Here is a 13,640-nt window from a genome sequence, read left to right on the forward strand (position 1 = left end):
CCCTCCCCAGAGGCTGAAGGCTGGAAGTTCTCTGTGGGCCCCCCTTCCTCCCAGTCAGCGAGGCTGACCTGGCCAGTCCCCCACTCCCCAAAGCCTCATCATTACCCTTCTTCCCGACCCGTCCCCTAGCACCTAGGGAGAGAACAGGCCACCCTGCCACCTATATAAGGAAACAGATTTATCTTCCTTGGCCAGACCTTCTCCTCAGAGCCCAAGCGGTTCAAAGCTGAGGTTTTTGCTTACGAAAGCACACCATGAAACCACACTATTTATACTGTAACCTAGAGCTTTGATGGGTGGACAACAAGGCCAGGTAGCCAGGTACAGCGTGTTACAGCAGCTATCTCAGCCAACGTGGTCAGCTTCCAGGCATTTCTTGGAAGAGAGAGGGACATCAGGCAGCACTGGAAAGGATGGTGGAGTGGGCAAGGAGGACTGATAGGAGCAAAGGTGTTTATGGGGGGCCCAAGGGAGAGGCACCAGAGGAATTAGAATTACATCTGGAGACGGAGAAATCAAAACAGACTCAGAAAAGAGAAAAAAGCATCCAGGCCGCGTGCGGTGGCTCACACCTATAATCCCAGCACTTTGGGAGGCTGAGGCAGGCAGATCATTTGATGCCAGAAGTCCGTGACCAGCCTGGCCAACATGGTGAAACCCCATCTCTACTAAAAATACAAACATTAGTGGTGCGTGGTGGTGCACACCTGTAATCCCAGCTACTCAGGAGGCTGAGGCACAAGAATCACTTGAACCCGGGAGGCAGAGGATGCAGTGAGCCGAGATCATGCCACTGCACTCCAGCCTGGATGACAGAGCGAGACTCTGTCTCAAAAAAAAAAAAGCATCCACCACAGGGGTTCTCCACCCGGGTGGGGGACGGGCCAGGCTTGGGTATTTTGAACACATTTCCTAGGACATTCTGGGAAGTCTTTCCTCCTTCCCCAAGCTTCCAGCCTCTGAGAACCGCTGGATTAAAGGCGAATTGAAGGAGGAGGGGGAAATGAGGAGTTAGCATTAATGGATACATCACAAGAGGTTCAGTTTGGGAAGATGAGCCTGGAGATGGAGGGTGGTGACAATGATAACATACTTAATGCTACTATACTGTACACTTACAAAGAGCTATAACGTTAGGTTGTATGTTATGTATATTTTACCAAAGGGGGAAAAAAAACGAAAGCAAACTGGAGGGCCAGGCGGAGAAAAAGCTTGAAGAAAATTGCAAGCCTAGAGGCACAGTTTGGACACTGGGAGAGCCTCCTTGGGGGAGTCCAATCTGCACCCAAGCACAGGAAACGGCTTGGCCAGGGTGCCTCGGCTGCTGGGGCAGTGGGAGAACAACCCTAACACGGTGTCAGGGGCCACCTTGCTCACAATAAGGACCATTTTCTTGCCTTGAATCAGAAGCCAGATGTCCTGACTCCTCGTCCAGGACTCTTTCCGTCCCACCTGGCTGGCTCTGGTCTTCCCAGCCTCAATTCACTTAAGACAAGCTGGACTTAAGCTCAAGGAAAGAGAAAGTTTCACATTAGTCAGTGTGAGTAGGACAGCACACCCATGCAAAAGATGTGTGGCTTTGGAACATTCTTTACAAGATGGAGGAAGGTGAAAAACAGCAATGGGAGAAAAAAACACTCTAGGTAGCAACTAATAACATAGCAAGAAATGATGTGTATCTAGTGCTATACAGCTTTGAAAGAATTTCTCCATTTGAGCCTCAAAACAATCCTGGGCTAAGTAGGCCTGCAGCTGAGAAACATGAAGCTCAGAGAGGTTAAGTAACATCCCAAAATCACACAGCCTATAAATCCAGAACTGGACTCAGACTCAAGACTTTTAACTTGAATTAAATTCAACAGCTTCGTGCAGTGGCCCAGGCCTGTAATCCCAGCACTTTCGGAGGGATTACAGGCCGACGTAGGCAGATCACCTAAGGTCAGGAGTTCGAGACCAGCCTGGCCAACATGGTGAAACCCCGTCTCTACTAAAAACACAAAAATTAGCCAGGTGTGGCGGCACACACCTGTAGTCATAGCTACTCGGGAGGCTGAGGCAGAAGAATTGCTTGAACCTGGGAGGTGGAGGTTGCAGTAAGCTGAGATGGCATCTGGGCGACAGAACAACATTCTGTCTCAAAAAATAAATAAATAAATAAATAAATACTAAAATAAATTCAATGTGCTTACTACCACACGGCGTTGTAGAGAATGGAAAGCAAAACCTATCAACACCTGGTGAAATGAAAGGTGAATTTTTCAACATGAAGTTGGGGGGCGGGTAGACGGGGGAAAGAAATGAGCCAGATATCTCCCCTCACACCTCCCAGCAGGACACTTGAGTCTGGCTGGCCATCACTGTGAGCTGCGGCCCATGTGCCTGCTGTCCCTTCACCCTCTCCTGCTGATCAAGACCTACTACCTGTGTCCCCAGATCAAGACCTACCCCTGTGTCCACCTATGTCATCATGTCATTGGTTAAGAACATATGAGATGAGGCCGGGTGTGGTGGCTCATACCTGTAATCCCAGCACTTTGGGAGGCCAGGGTGGGCAGATCACAAGGTGAGGAGATGGAGACCATCCTGGCTAACATGGTGAAACCCCGTCTCTACTAAAAATACAAAAAATTAGCCGGGTGTGGTGGTGGGTGCCTGTAGTCCCAGCTACTCCAGAGGCTGAGGCAGGAGAATGGCGTGAACCCGGGAGGCGGAGCTCGCAGTGAGCCGAGATCCGGCCACTGCACTCCAGCCTGGGCGACAGAGCGAGACTCCGTCTCAAAAAAAAACAACATATGAGATGGAGACAGGGTTTCGCCATGTTGGCCAGGCTGGTATTGAACTCCTAGCCTCAAGTGATCTGCCACACACCAAAGTGTGGCATGGTCCTTACAGAGAAACTGAATGGGGAAAGAGAAGACCTGGTTTTTGAAGCCCAAATGCAGCAGGGAGTCCTTAAGTACCGGGGATCCCTACGCTGAGGCGACCTCTCCGGCCACCCCCTGGGGGCCTGGGGCGGGGTCCCTATGTTGAGGTGACACTCTCCAGCCACCTCCTAGCAGCCTGGAGCTGTGTCCCGTGCAGACAACATACACAGAGACCATTTTGAAAGCAGCTCTCTATCAGGGTTTCCAAAAGCCTGTTGCTGCACAACTGACCAACACCAATATTAACTTACTCAAAGGTTGCCCAGGCCCTCCACTGCAACAGGGCCAAGGAGGTGGCCGATGACCAAGAGGAGGAACAGCTCAAATTGAAAGCTCACAGGCTTAGAACATGCAGGAGCCGGGAAGGTCCAAGCTCACCCCTTTAAGAGCCCACCCCATTCAAACCTAACGGAACTGAGCTGCAGAGAGGCAAGTAACCTCCCTGGAGTCACACAGCAAGTCGGGAGCAGGCTTGAGTTTGCAGTACAGATATGAAAGGTAAAGGCAAAGAAAGCATGGCTTCCCATGGGAAAGCATGCACACGCAAACAAGAACAAAGACCAAACACGGAGCCTCACAGGATTCCAAGACAGGAAGAGAAGAAAAATGAGAAAGAAGTCATCAAAGTTAAGAGGAAACAGAAGTCAGAGCTCCAGAAGTTCACCAAAGACTGTCCTCAGTGGGAAATACATCCTGGGGAAGAGGGGCAGGATGGAGCAGGCCACAGACAGCCATCTGAACTAGGGGAAGTGTCTAGAGCCAGGGGAGTGTGAGCCACCCAGGGGGCAGAAGGGCAGGGCGGGAAGAGGAGATGACCCCCATGAAAAGCAAAAGGAACTGAATGAGGAGTCCCAGAAGAAAGGAAGGAAAGCCACGTGAGAGGGAAAGGAAACCTGGGTGCAATGAGACCAGAAAACAGAATGGACACATAGGGGGCAGCGCCTAAGATTCCCTGTGCCAGAGGGTGAGGGTCTTTGCTGAGATGCGGGGAAGTTCCTGGCCGCCTCCCACCCGTGACGCCAGGCCTGCTGGCACCAGTATGGAACCTCCCACAGCTCTGGGCCACAGTGGCTTGTGACACTGATGAGCAGGAAGCTGTGCGCTGAGCACCCCTTCTGATTAACTTCTCTCTGTTCTAGAACTGGGTAACATGTCAGGTTAAGCTCTGGGTTATATTGGATAGCTTTAGTTCAAGCATCTGAGAGATAAGTGGCATTGTGCACATGGCGTGTCATTGAAGACTCTTATTAGAGAGACCCTGTTGGCCCAGAAGCCCCCGCAGTGGTCAACCATCCTAGAGACTGGCACATCCACCCAACTGGGAGCTGGCCCGCTTCTAAGAAGATAAGCCACGGCGGTGTGCAGGTGAAGAAGTGTCGCCTCAGCCCAGAGGCCCATGGTACCTTAAGGTTCCCTCGGTCCAGGGCGGCGGTCAGATGCTTGCGGACCTCAGTCAGCTGGGGCTTGGGGCCTCGGGGACTGGCCCCCTGCCTCAGAGGGTGTTCCTTCAGGTACTGCTCCAGCTTCGACTCCCCGAGGAGAAGTTCTGCCATGTCATCTACAAAAACAAAGTGAGAAGCCAAACAAAGTGAGAACAAAGTGGGAGCAAGGAATGCATGTAGGAACCCCCTCCAACTCAAAGGACTCCAGAACCACCACACCCCGAGGCTCCAGGCCCCCAGCAAGGCCCTTCTGGAACATCATAGCCTTCACAGGGTCTAAGTGGACACCACCTCATAGTGAATTCAGTTCATTTAAAGAATGTTCCAGTAGCATGTACTCAAATAGGTGCTGACTCAAGCACTCAGTCGTTTCTTTGCCAGTAGATACTTTTTTTTTTTTTTTTTGGAGACGGAGTTTTGCTCTTGTTGCTCAGGCTGGAGTGCAGTGGCGCAATCTCAGCTCACCGCAACCTCCATCTCCCAGGTTCAGGTGATTCTCCTGCCTCAGCCTCCCAAGTAGCTGGGGTTACAGGCACATGCCATCACGCCCAGCTAACTTTTTGTATTTTTAGTAGAAACAGGGTTTCACCATGTTAGCCAGGCTGGTCTCAAACTCCTAACCTCAGGTGATCCGCCCACCTCAACCTCCGAAAGTGCTGGGATTACCGGGATGACCACCGTGCCTGGCTGCCAGTAGATACATATTTACATGGAGAGAGCTCAAGTTCAGTAGGAAAAAAACAAAGGTGGCTTATGAGGTATTCACTATGATCTTTATAAAACACACACAAACCCCAGTGTTATGTATTTTCAGGAGAGGCGCGATGAAATCCCCAGCTCTTTGCTGCGTTCTATGGAGCTGGTGGAATGTCTGTACAGCCGGATCTTAAAATGAGTCTGTGTCAAAATGACCTGAACGCAAGTCTGTATTCTTGCAGAGTAACAGAGTGTTCATCTGCTTCTGTCTAAAAGTCATAACTATACAGATACCTGGGAATGCTTGCATGAAGCTTTGACTCCTGACAGCATACTACTTATGGTTATAACTTGCTGATGTCTGTATTGGCTTAATTTGAATGAAAAGTTCACTCCAGGAGCAGCTCTTTGGAATCCACACCAACCCCCAGACTGTTCTGAATAAACCCAGAACAACTCATATACCAGCCTAAGCATGGTCTATTTTTCTGGGATGGGACAGAACATACTTGTATTAAAATATAAAATCAGTTTTAAAAGGTCTGGAAGGACATATCTTAAGCCCATGATAGTAGTTACAGCTGGGGTGCTGGGGAGGGGACCTCAACTGGGGTTGGTGGCAAGAATGGACTTTCGCTTTGTCTTTAACATCCTGGTCCTAAAAAGAATAGATTTACCTATTACATATGCAATTTAAAATTAATTCAAAAAGCCATCACTGAAGACCCCCTAAGATTCCGGGTGGTAAGTCCACCAAAGGCCAAGAGCTAAAACAAAGGCCTTTTCCACATGTTCTGAGCAATTGGCCCAAAACTGCTGAATCTATAGGTCTTAGCAGTGCTCTGTCTATGTACTGGGAAGCCTAAAATAACCTTTTAGAGATGAGACCTAGAGTCCTGGCGGAGTCAAGAAACACGAAAACAGGGCTGAGTTCAGTTACTGAACTCAAGAACTCATTAGACGCCCAAGAAGAAAAAGCAAATCTGGCCAGGTGTGGTGGCTTATGCCTGTAATCCCAACACTTTGGGAGGCTGAGGCGGGGGGATCACCTGAGGTCAGGAGTTTGAGACCAGCCTGGCCAATGTGGTGAAACCCTGTATCTACTAAAAATACAAAAAAATTAGCCAGGCATGGCGGTGTGCACCTATAATCCCAGCTACTAGGGAGGCTGAGGCAAGAGAATCACTTGAACCCGGGAGTGAAATTTGCAGTGAGCCGAGATCGCACCACTGCACTCTAGCCTGGGCGACAGAGCGGGACTCTGACTCAAAAAAAAGAGGAAATCAGGCAAGGCCACAGCAGCGTCCAACGCCAGAAGACAATGAAGTGGTGCATACAGAGTGCACTGGGGTACAAAGTGCGACCCCAGTGCGTGGGGCCGGTCCAGACACCAGCCAGACACAAAGGCAACAAGCAGCCTCCTCCCAGACACACAAGCCCTTCTCTAGAAATGAAACCCAGCTCATAAAGAAACCCAGGACTCAGGAACGAAGGACATGGAGGCAAAGGCCTGAGTGTTTCTTACAGAATACTAAATGCCCACAAGAATTAGAGGCACAGAACAGAATATGAATGTTAGAAAGCAATGCATTGCAAAAACAATCATATATCAGAAATTGGGAGGAGCTTCAGAGTGCCATGCCTTTATCTTTCAAAACACTGTACCATGTGCTTTAAAAAAAAAAAAAATCTAATCTTTTACTATTTTTCAAATATTTGTTTAAATTTTAGTGAACTCTCAGGAAATAATGAAGAACCATTTATTTAGAGCTCAAAATTCCTTTAGGCAGGGTGTGGTGGCTCACACCTATAATCCCAGCACTTTGGGAGGCCAAGGCGGGCAGATCACGAGGTCAAGAGATTGAGACCATCCTGGCAACCATGGTGAAACCCCGTCTCTACTAAAAATACAAAAATTAGCCAGGCCTGGTGGTGGGCGCCTGTAATCCCAGCTACTCGGGAAGCTGAGGCAGGAGAATGGCATGAACCTGGGAGGCGGAGGTAGCAGTGAGCCGAGATCGTGCCACTGCACTGCAGCCTAGCGACAGAGCGAGACTCCGTCTCCAAAAAAAAAAAAAAAAAAAAATCCTCTAAATTCATTTTCATTTCTTTTTTCCCTTTAATATTTATTAATAAAATTATTAATACTATAATAATAGACCAGTGCTGTTCAATAGAAATATATGCAAGCCACATAGATAATTTAAAATTTTTGTTGTTTTGTTTTGTTTTGAGACAGTTTCGTTCTTGTTGCCCAGGCTGGAGTGCAATGGCGCGATCTCGGCTCACTGCAAACTTCGCCTGAGTCCAAGCAGTTCTCCTGCCTCAGTCTCAGAGTAGCTGGGATTACAGGCACCCACCATCATGCCCAGCTAATTTTGCATTTTTAGCAGAGATGGAGTTTTGCCATGTTGGCCAGGCTGGTCTTAAACTCCTGGACCTCAGGTGATCCGCCCATCTCGGCTTCCCAAAGTGCTGGGATTACAGGCATGAGCCACTAAGCCTGGCCTTAATTTATAAATTGTAAATTTATAAATTATAAATTGTAATAGCCATATTAAAAAAGGAAAAGAAGACAGGGCTCAGTGGCTCTCAACACTTTAGGAGGCCTAGATAGGCAGATCGTTTGACACCAGCCTGGGCAACATCACAAGAAAAAAAAAAAAGGTGGAATTAATTTAAATCACAGATTTTATTTAACTAAATATAACCAAAATACTATCAGGTCGGCCAGGCACAGTGGCTCATGCCTGTAATCCCAGCACTTTGGGAGGCCAAGGCAGGTGGATCATGAGGTCAGGAGATCGAGACCATCCTGGCCTACATGGTGAAACCCCGTCCCTACTAAAAGTACAAAAAATTAGCCAGGCGTGGTGGTAGGCACCTGTAGTCCCAGCTACTCGGGAGCCTGAGGCAGGAGAACGGCATGAACCCGGGAGGCGGAGCTTGCAGTGAGCCAAGATCACGCCACTGCACCCCAGCCTAGGCGACAGAGCGAGACTCCTTCTCAAAAAAAAAAAAAAAAAAAATACTATCAGGTCAACATGCAATCAATATTTTTAAAATACTAATGAGATCTTACATTCCTTTTTCATATTAAGTTTTCCAAATCTTGTGTGTATTTTACACTCACAGCACATATCAGCTCTAACCTGTACATTTCAAGTGGTCAATAGCTACATGTAGCTAGTAGCTATCATACTGGACAGCAATATGATCACTGTTTATAGAAGTACGTCTAAATATCTACCTTCATATCTGTCTATGTCCCTACAAAGATGTCTAAAATGATTATCACTTAATGTAAACAATAGGAATTTCTGAATGATAGGATTTGGGATAATTTTTAAATTCTCATCTTTGTGGTTTAAATTATTTACATTAAGCAAAATCCTTTTATATCACTTTTAGAAAAAAAAAAAAACAAGTAACTCTTCTTTAAAAACTGGAAGTATATATACCAGGATATTAATAGTGGTTATTTCTGAGTGGTAAGATTGTCCATCTATGTGGAACTTCTTTTTTGCATATTTTAAAATTCCAAAAAATAAAATTATATAGAACTTGGGATTCAGAGTCCTAGATTTAAACCCGAGTTTGTCACTCGGTGACTTTGGCCCAGTGATTTAACCTCATGAATTCTGGGAAGCAATTCCAAGAAAGTGCCTCTTTTGGCCTGAATGGAGGACCCTCTCTCCCCGCCCCTCCTCACAACCCCACCTCTCCTCACCTCCCTGCCACAGGGACCCTGCATCTGAAAATGGCTCCTCTGGGCAGAATCTCCAAGCCAGGGAGCAGAAACAATGGGAGATCAGGACCCCTGCTACCTATTCTAGCTGTGGGGGCACGTGACTAACCCTCTCAGAGCCCCAATTCCATTGACAGACTGTGGGCTACAGCTACCGAGTTCTCAGCGGGAAAACTCTATGGCCCAGAGTGAACACACCTCCCAGCTGGGCCTTAAAGGATGAGTAGGACCTGGGCCGGCAAAGAGCAGAGGGAAGGGCAGACCAGGCTGAAGGAACAGCACAGCCAAAGCCACAGCACACAGTCCAGGAAAGCAGAGACAGCCAAATGGCAGGGGAATTGGATGTGGGTAGAAAGCTGGAGACTCAAGCTGGGATCAGAACGCCCAGACGCCAATGCTTCCCCTCCCAGCCTGCCGACTCAGCACCCCCGCCACAGCAAGACATCCAAAGCCCTCAGCAATGAAAGACAGGTCCTGGCCCAGGGTCACATGTGCCACCCCTTTGGAATGCTCGGACACCACTCACCACTACTTAGTAAACACCTACTAATATTCCAAGCACTGCCAACCTCTCCTCCAGGTGCCCCATCCCAAACCACCTCTAGCAGCCCCAGGAACCCTGAGCACCATGGGTGTTTATCAATCTGTCTGCCCCTTCTAGACTGTAAGGACGAGGCCTAAAGGAAGAACCTGTGTGTTGTGCACAACATCTGACACAGAGTCCACGCTCAATAAATGGTGAATTAATCAGATGATGGGGAAGGCATCTGCATCCTCCCTGCAGTTAGGGCGGTCACTGCCTGTGGCAGAGTCTGCTTGTTGTCCCAGAATATTCACTCTCCCTTTCTTCCTTTAGTATTAAAATTCCCACGTTTTATCAGGGCACGTGGCTGTCCAGCTAAAGACTACACTTCCAAGGCTCCCTGGTGGCGACATGCTGCCACATGACTACATGATGACAATGGGACGGGAGCAGAGGTGTTGCACACAGCTTCTGGGCTCGGCCTTTAGAGGGAATGGGCTTGCCGGCCAGTCCCTGTTCACCCTCCCCCACAGGCTGGACCATGGCAGTGCTGATGGAAAATGCCAGCCCATCTGAGACCACAAGCTAGAAGCTACCTATTGAGGATAAGCAGAGCAGAGCAGCACCACACAAGGAGGCTTACTAGATCCCCAACACCAGGAGCTGCCACCGAGCCCCCAACTGCTTACGGTCAATTAATCATATGAGAGTGAAACAATCCTGTTCTACTTGCTAAGTCACTGTGATTCTGACCTTTACCGAGATCTCCCAAACAAGAAACCAGCTTCAGGCTGAGAACTCCTATCTGGTAACACCCCACCAACTTCAAGTCCTCAAGTTTACTGGTCTCCAAACAGAATTCCTGGAACCCAATGAGGGCCTTTGCAGAATCCCCAGACCCTGCACTTCTCCTGCTGCTTTGGTTTTACACCCCAGGCTTGCCAAATTTTGATTTAAACAATGGGTTTCATAGTTGCAGAGAGGTGTAAAAACTGCTACCCAAGTGCTATGCAGGATTCAGGGCCTTTGTGTTTCTCTGATCTCCTGATGCTGGGGGAATGCACCAGAGTCATGATGCCAAGATGTGGAAAGTGCTCAGTTCCATCAGCAGCAGCTGGGGGCAGGCTGCGGTGGCCCATGCCTGTAATCCCAGCACTTTGGGAGGCCAAGACAGGCGGATTGCTTGAGGTCAGGAGTTCAAGACCAGCCTGGTCAATATGGAGAAACCCTGTCTCTATAAAAAATACAAAAATTAGCCAGGCATGGGGGTGCACGCCTGTAATTCCAGCTACTTGGGAGGCTGAGGCAGGAGAATCACTTAAAACTGGGACACAGAGGTTGCAGTGAGCCGAGATTGTGCCACTGCACTCCAGCCTAGTCGACAGAGCAAGACTCCGTGTCAACAACAACAAAAGCAGCAACTGGGAGAGCACGGTGCAGGAAAATGTTCAATGGAGAAAAGTTTTTCCTCAGAATTAAGAGACACAGTCCCTTCCCTCATGATGCCCCAGTGTCTCAAGACCATTCAACACGATACAGCCTGTAATGAAGATGTGTATTGGATGGGGGTGGGAGAGGAGACAAAGCTCGCACCAAGCATGTCTCGAACTCCTGACCAAGCTGGTCTCGAACTCCTGACCGCAGTGGCTCACGCTTGTAATCCCAACACTTTGGGGGGCCAAGGTGGGTGGATCATGAAGTCAGGAGTTCGAGACCAGCCTGGCCAATGTGGTGAAACCCCATCTCTACTAAAAAAAATACAAAAAGTATCTGGGCGTGGTGGCATACACCTGTTAATCCCAGCTACTCGGGAGGCTGAGGCAGGAGAATCACTTGAACCTGGGAGGCGGAGGTTGCAGTGAGCCGAGATCGCTCCACTGTACTCCAGCCTGGGCGACAGAGTGAGATTAGTCTAAAGAAAAAAAAAAGTCTCAGAATGACCTGAGTGAACTGCAGCCCCTCGTTTACTGGGCTTCCTGTAATCCTGAGTAACCCAGCATTTGCAGTACTTGTGATCCCCCTGCCTCCAGAATGCTAACAGGAAAACAGACACTGCTGTGTCATGCTGGTAGAGGTATAAATTAGCATAAGTGTCTCCAGGGGGCAATGTAGCAATTTCCATGAAGCAACTGACATACTCCCATACCAGCTGACCCAGAAATTCCAGTTTTAGGTAGCTATCCCATAGATATATGTACTCTTCAGCACAAAGACGTACAGATATGGATGTTTACTACATACAGCCCTACTGGTAATAGCAAAAGATAGGAAACAACCTACACGGTCCTTGACAGGAGACCTGTTCACTGAGTTATGGTGCACCCCATGCAGCAGGACGGCGCATCCATGAACACATGCAGCAGATCTCCATACCACTCCGCAGTGGCCTGGCTGCGTGAAAGGCCATGTCTTCATGCTTCCTGAATCCCATGCTTTGTGGCCTCTTGCACTGACCCTGGGCTTGGCCCCAGGGCTTGCTCTGACTGATGGAACAGTGGAAATGTTAATGCACGCAGAGGCTTGGAAAAGGGCTTACTCACTTCTTCCCTCTTGTTTCTCTGTGACCACCATGAGAACATGCCTAAGCCAGCCCGTTCCTAGCCCAGGCCAAACTGCTGAACAATAAAAGGCCTCATGGAGTAGAGCTGAGCTGTCTAGGCAAGGCTCCGTAAGCATAAGAGAGCCCAGCCAAGAGCAGCAAAGTCACCGGGCTGACCCACAGCTGGCCACCAATGCATGAGCGAGCCCTGGCAAGCCCAGAATCACGAGAAATAATACAAGGTGATTGTTTTAGGGCACTAAGCTTTGGGATGGTTTGTTATGCAGCAATAGCTAACAATCACAAAGAGAGTTGAAAAAAGCAAGATACAAAAGAGGGTATATGGTCACTATTGTGTGTAAAAAACAACAACAGGCCAGACGAGGTGGCTCACACCTGTAATCCCAACACTCACCTGAGGTCAGGAGTTCAAGACCAGCCTGGCCAACAAGGCAAAACCCCGTTTCTACTAAAAATACAAAAATTAGCTGGTATGGTGGCAGGCGCCTGTAATCCCAGCTACTCAGGAGGCTGAGGCAGGAGAACTGGTTGAATCTGGGAGGCAGAGGTTGCAGTGAGCCGAGATTGCACCACTGCACTCCAGTCTGGGCGACAGAGTGAGACTCCATCTCAAAAAAAAGAAAAAAAAAACCAATACCATGTTTTCTTATAAATGTGCAGATATTCAGAATACTTCCTAAAGGACCCCCTGGGGAGTCTTAAGAGTGGCTGTTCCTGGCCGGGCGCGGTGGCTCAAGCCTGTAATCCCAGCACTTTGGGAGGCCGAGACGGGCGGATCACGAGGTCAGGAGATCGAGACCATCCTGGGTAACACAGTGAAACCCCGTCTCTACTAAAAATACAAAAACTTAGCCGGGCGAGGTGGCAGGCGCCTGTAGTCCCAGCTACTCGGGAGGCTGAGGCAGGAGAATAGCGTGAACCCGGGAGGCGGAGCTTGCAGTGAGCTGAGATCCGGCCACTGCACTCCAGCCTGGGTGACAGAGCGAGACTCCGTCTCAAAAAAAAAAAAAAAAAAAAAAAAGAGTGGCTGTTCCTATGGAAAGGAGCAAGAGGCCATGGACACGATGTAGGAAGCTGTTTTCACCATGTACCCTGTAATTCCATTTGCATTACCAAGTACATTCATTACCTACACAAAACATGAACCAGATAATTTAAAAAGAACAAAGATGACCCACGTTACTGCGTGCTCTTGGTCTAGAGTGGCTACTCTGGCAGCCCCAGAGGGGTTCCCTGGCTCAATCCATCATCTCAGAGCCAAGGAAGGAGTTTTACATCTGCGATCACTACTGAGAGCCCGTCTCCCACTCTCCCTGGGCCTCTAGCCCCACGCACCCATGCTCCAGGTGCTCAGCATCTTTCCAAGGCCATGGCCATCTGACTTACCCAAGGGTGCTTGGACATGTCATGCCTCCCTCCCTTCTCCTGCCAAAATCCCAGGCATCCTTTAAGACACATTTCAGGTCAGCTTGGAGCAGCTTCCCTTGCTCCCTCAGCCTGGGCTATCAGGGTCCTGGTGGCACTTTGCACATCACCCCCATTCATTCAGCACCTGCCAGCACCAAGGACTTACAGCTATGAACAGGACCTCGTGGGTCTCTACCCTCAAGAAGCTTACACTCTAGACAGAGAAGACAACGAGAGAAACCAGAAAAGGGCCAGACAGTGGTAAGAGCTGTGCAGAGAATTAAAAGAGGGTGACTGGTGCTACTGTGGACTGAGTGGTCAGATCAGGGAAAGACTCAAG

The 13,640-nt window shown here is 49.0% G+C and overlaps 1 protein-coding gene across 18 annotated transcripts in view; it reads right to left on the bottom strand.

The window, feature by feature from the left end:
• The window catches only part of TTC7B (tetratricopeptide repeat domain 7B), a 274,722-nt gene that overhangs the window by 244,690 nt on the left and 16,392 nt on the right, over nucleotides 1–13,640 (bottom strand). For 17 of the 18 annotated variants that reach the window (XR_012416059.1, XR_012416058.1, XR_012416057.1 and 14 more), the window contains exon 2: nucleotides 4,328–4,482. Coding sequence is in view for 10 of the 18 variants with exons in the window: in XM_073998062.1 (XP_073854163.1) it covers nucleotides 4,328–4,482 (155 nt within the window). In the remaining 8 variants the exon portion in view is untranslated. Of the gene's footprint in view, nucleotides 1–4,327; nucleotides 4,483–13,640 lie in introns of those variants that run through there. The other variant, XM_065549224.1, reaches the window with a different exon arrangement.

The sequence above is a fragment of the Macaca fascicularis genome, chromosome 7, assembly GCF_037993035.2.
Source record: "Macaca fascicularis isolate 582-1 chromosome 7, T2T-MFA8v1.1".
Lineage (NCBI taxonomy): Eukaryota > Metazoa > Chordata > Mammalia > Primates > Cercopithecidae > Macaca > Macaca fascicularis.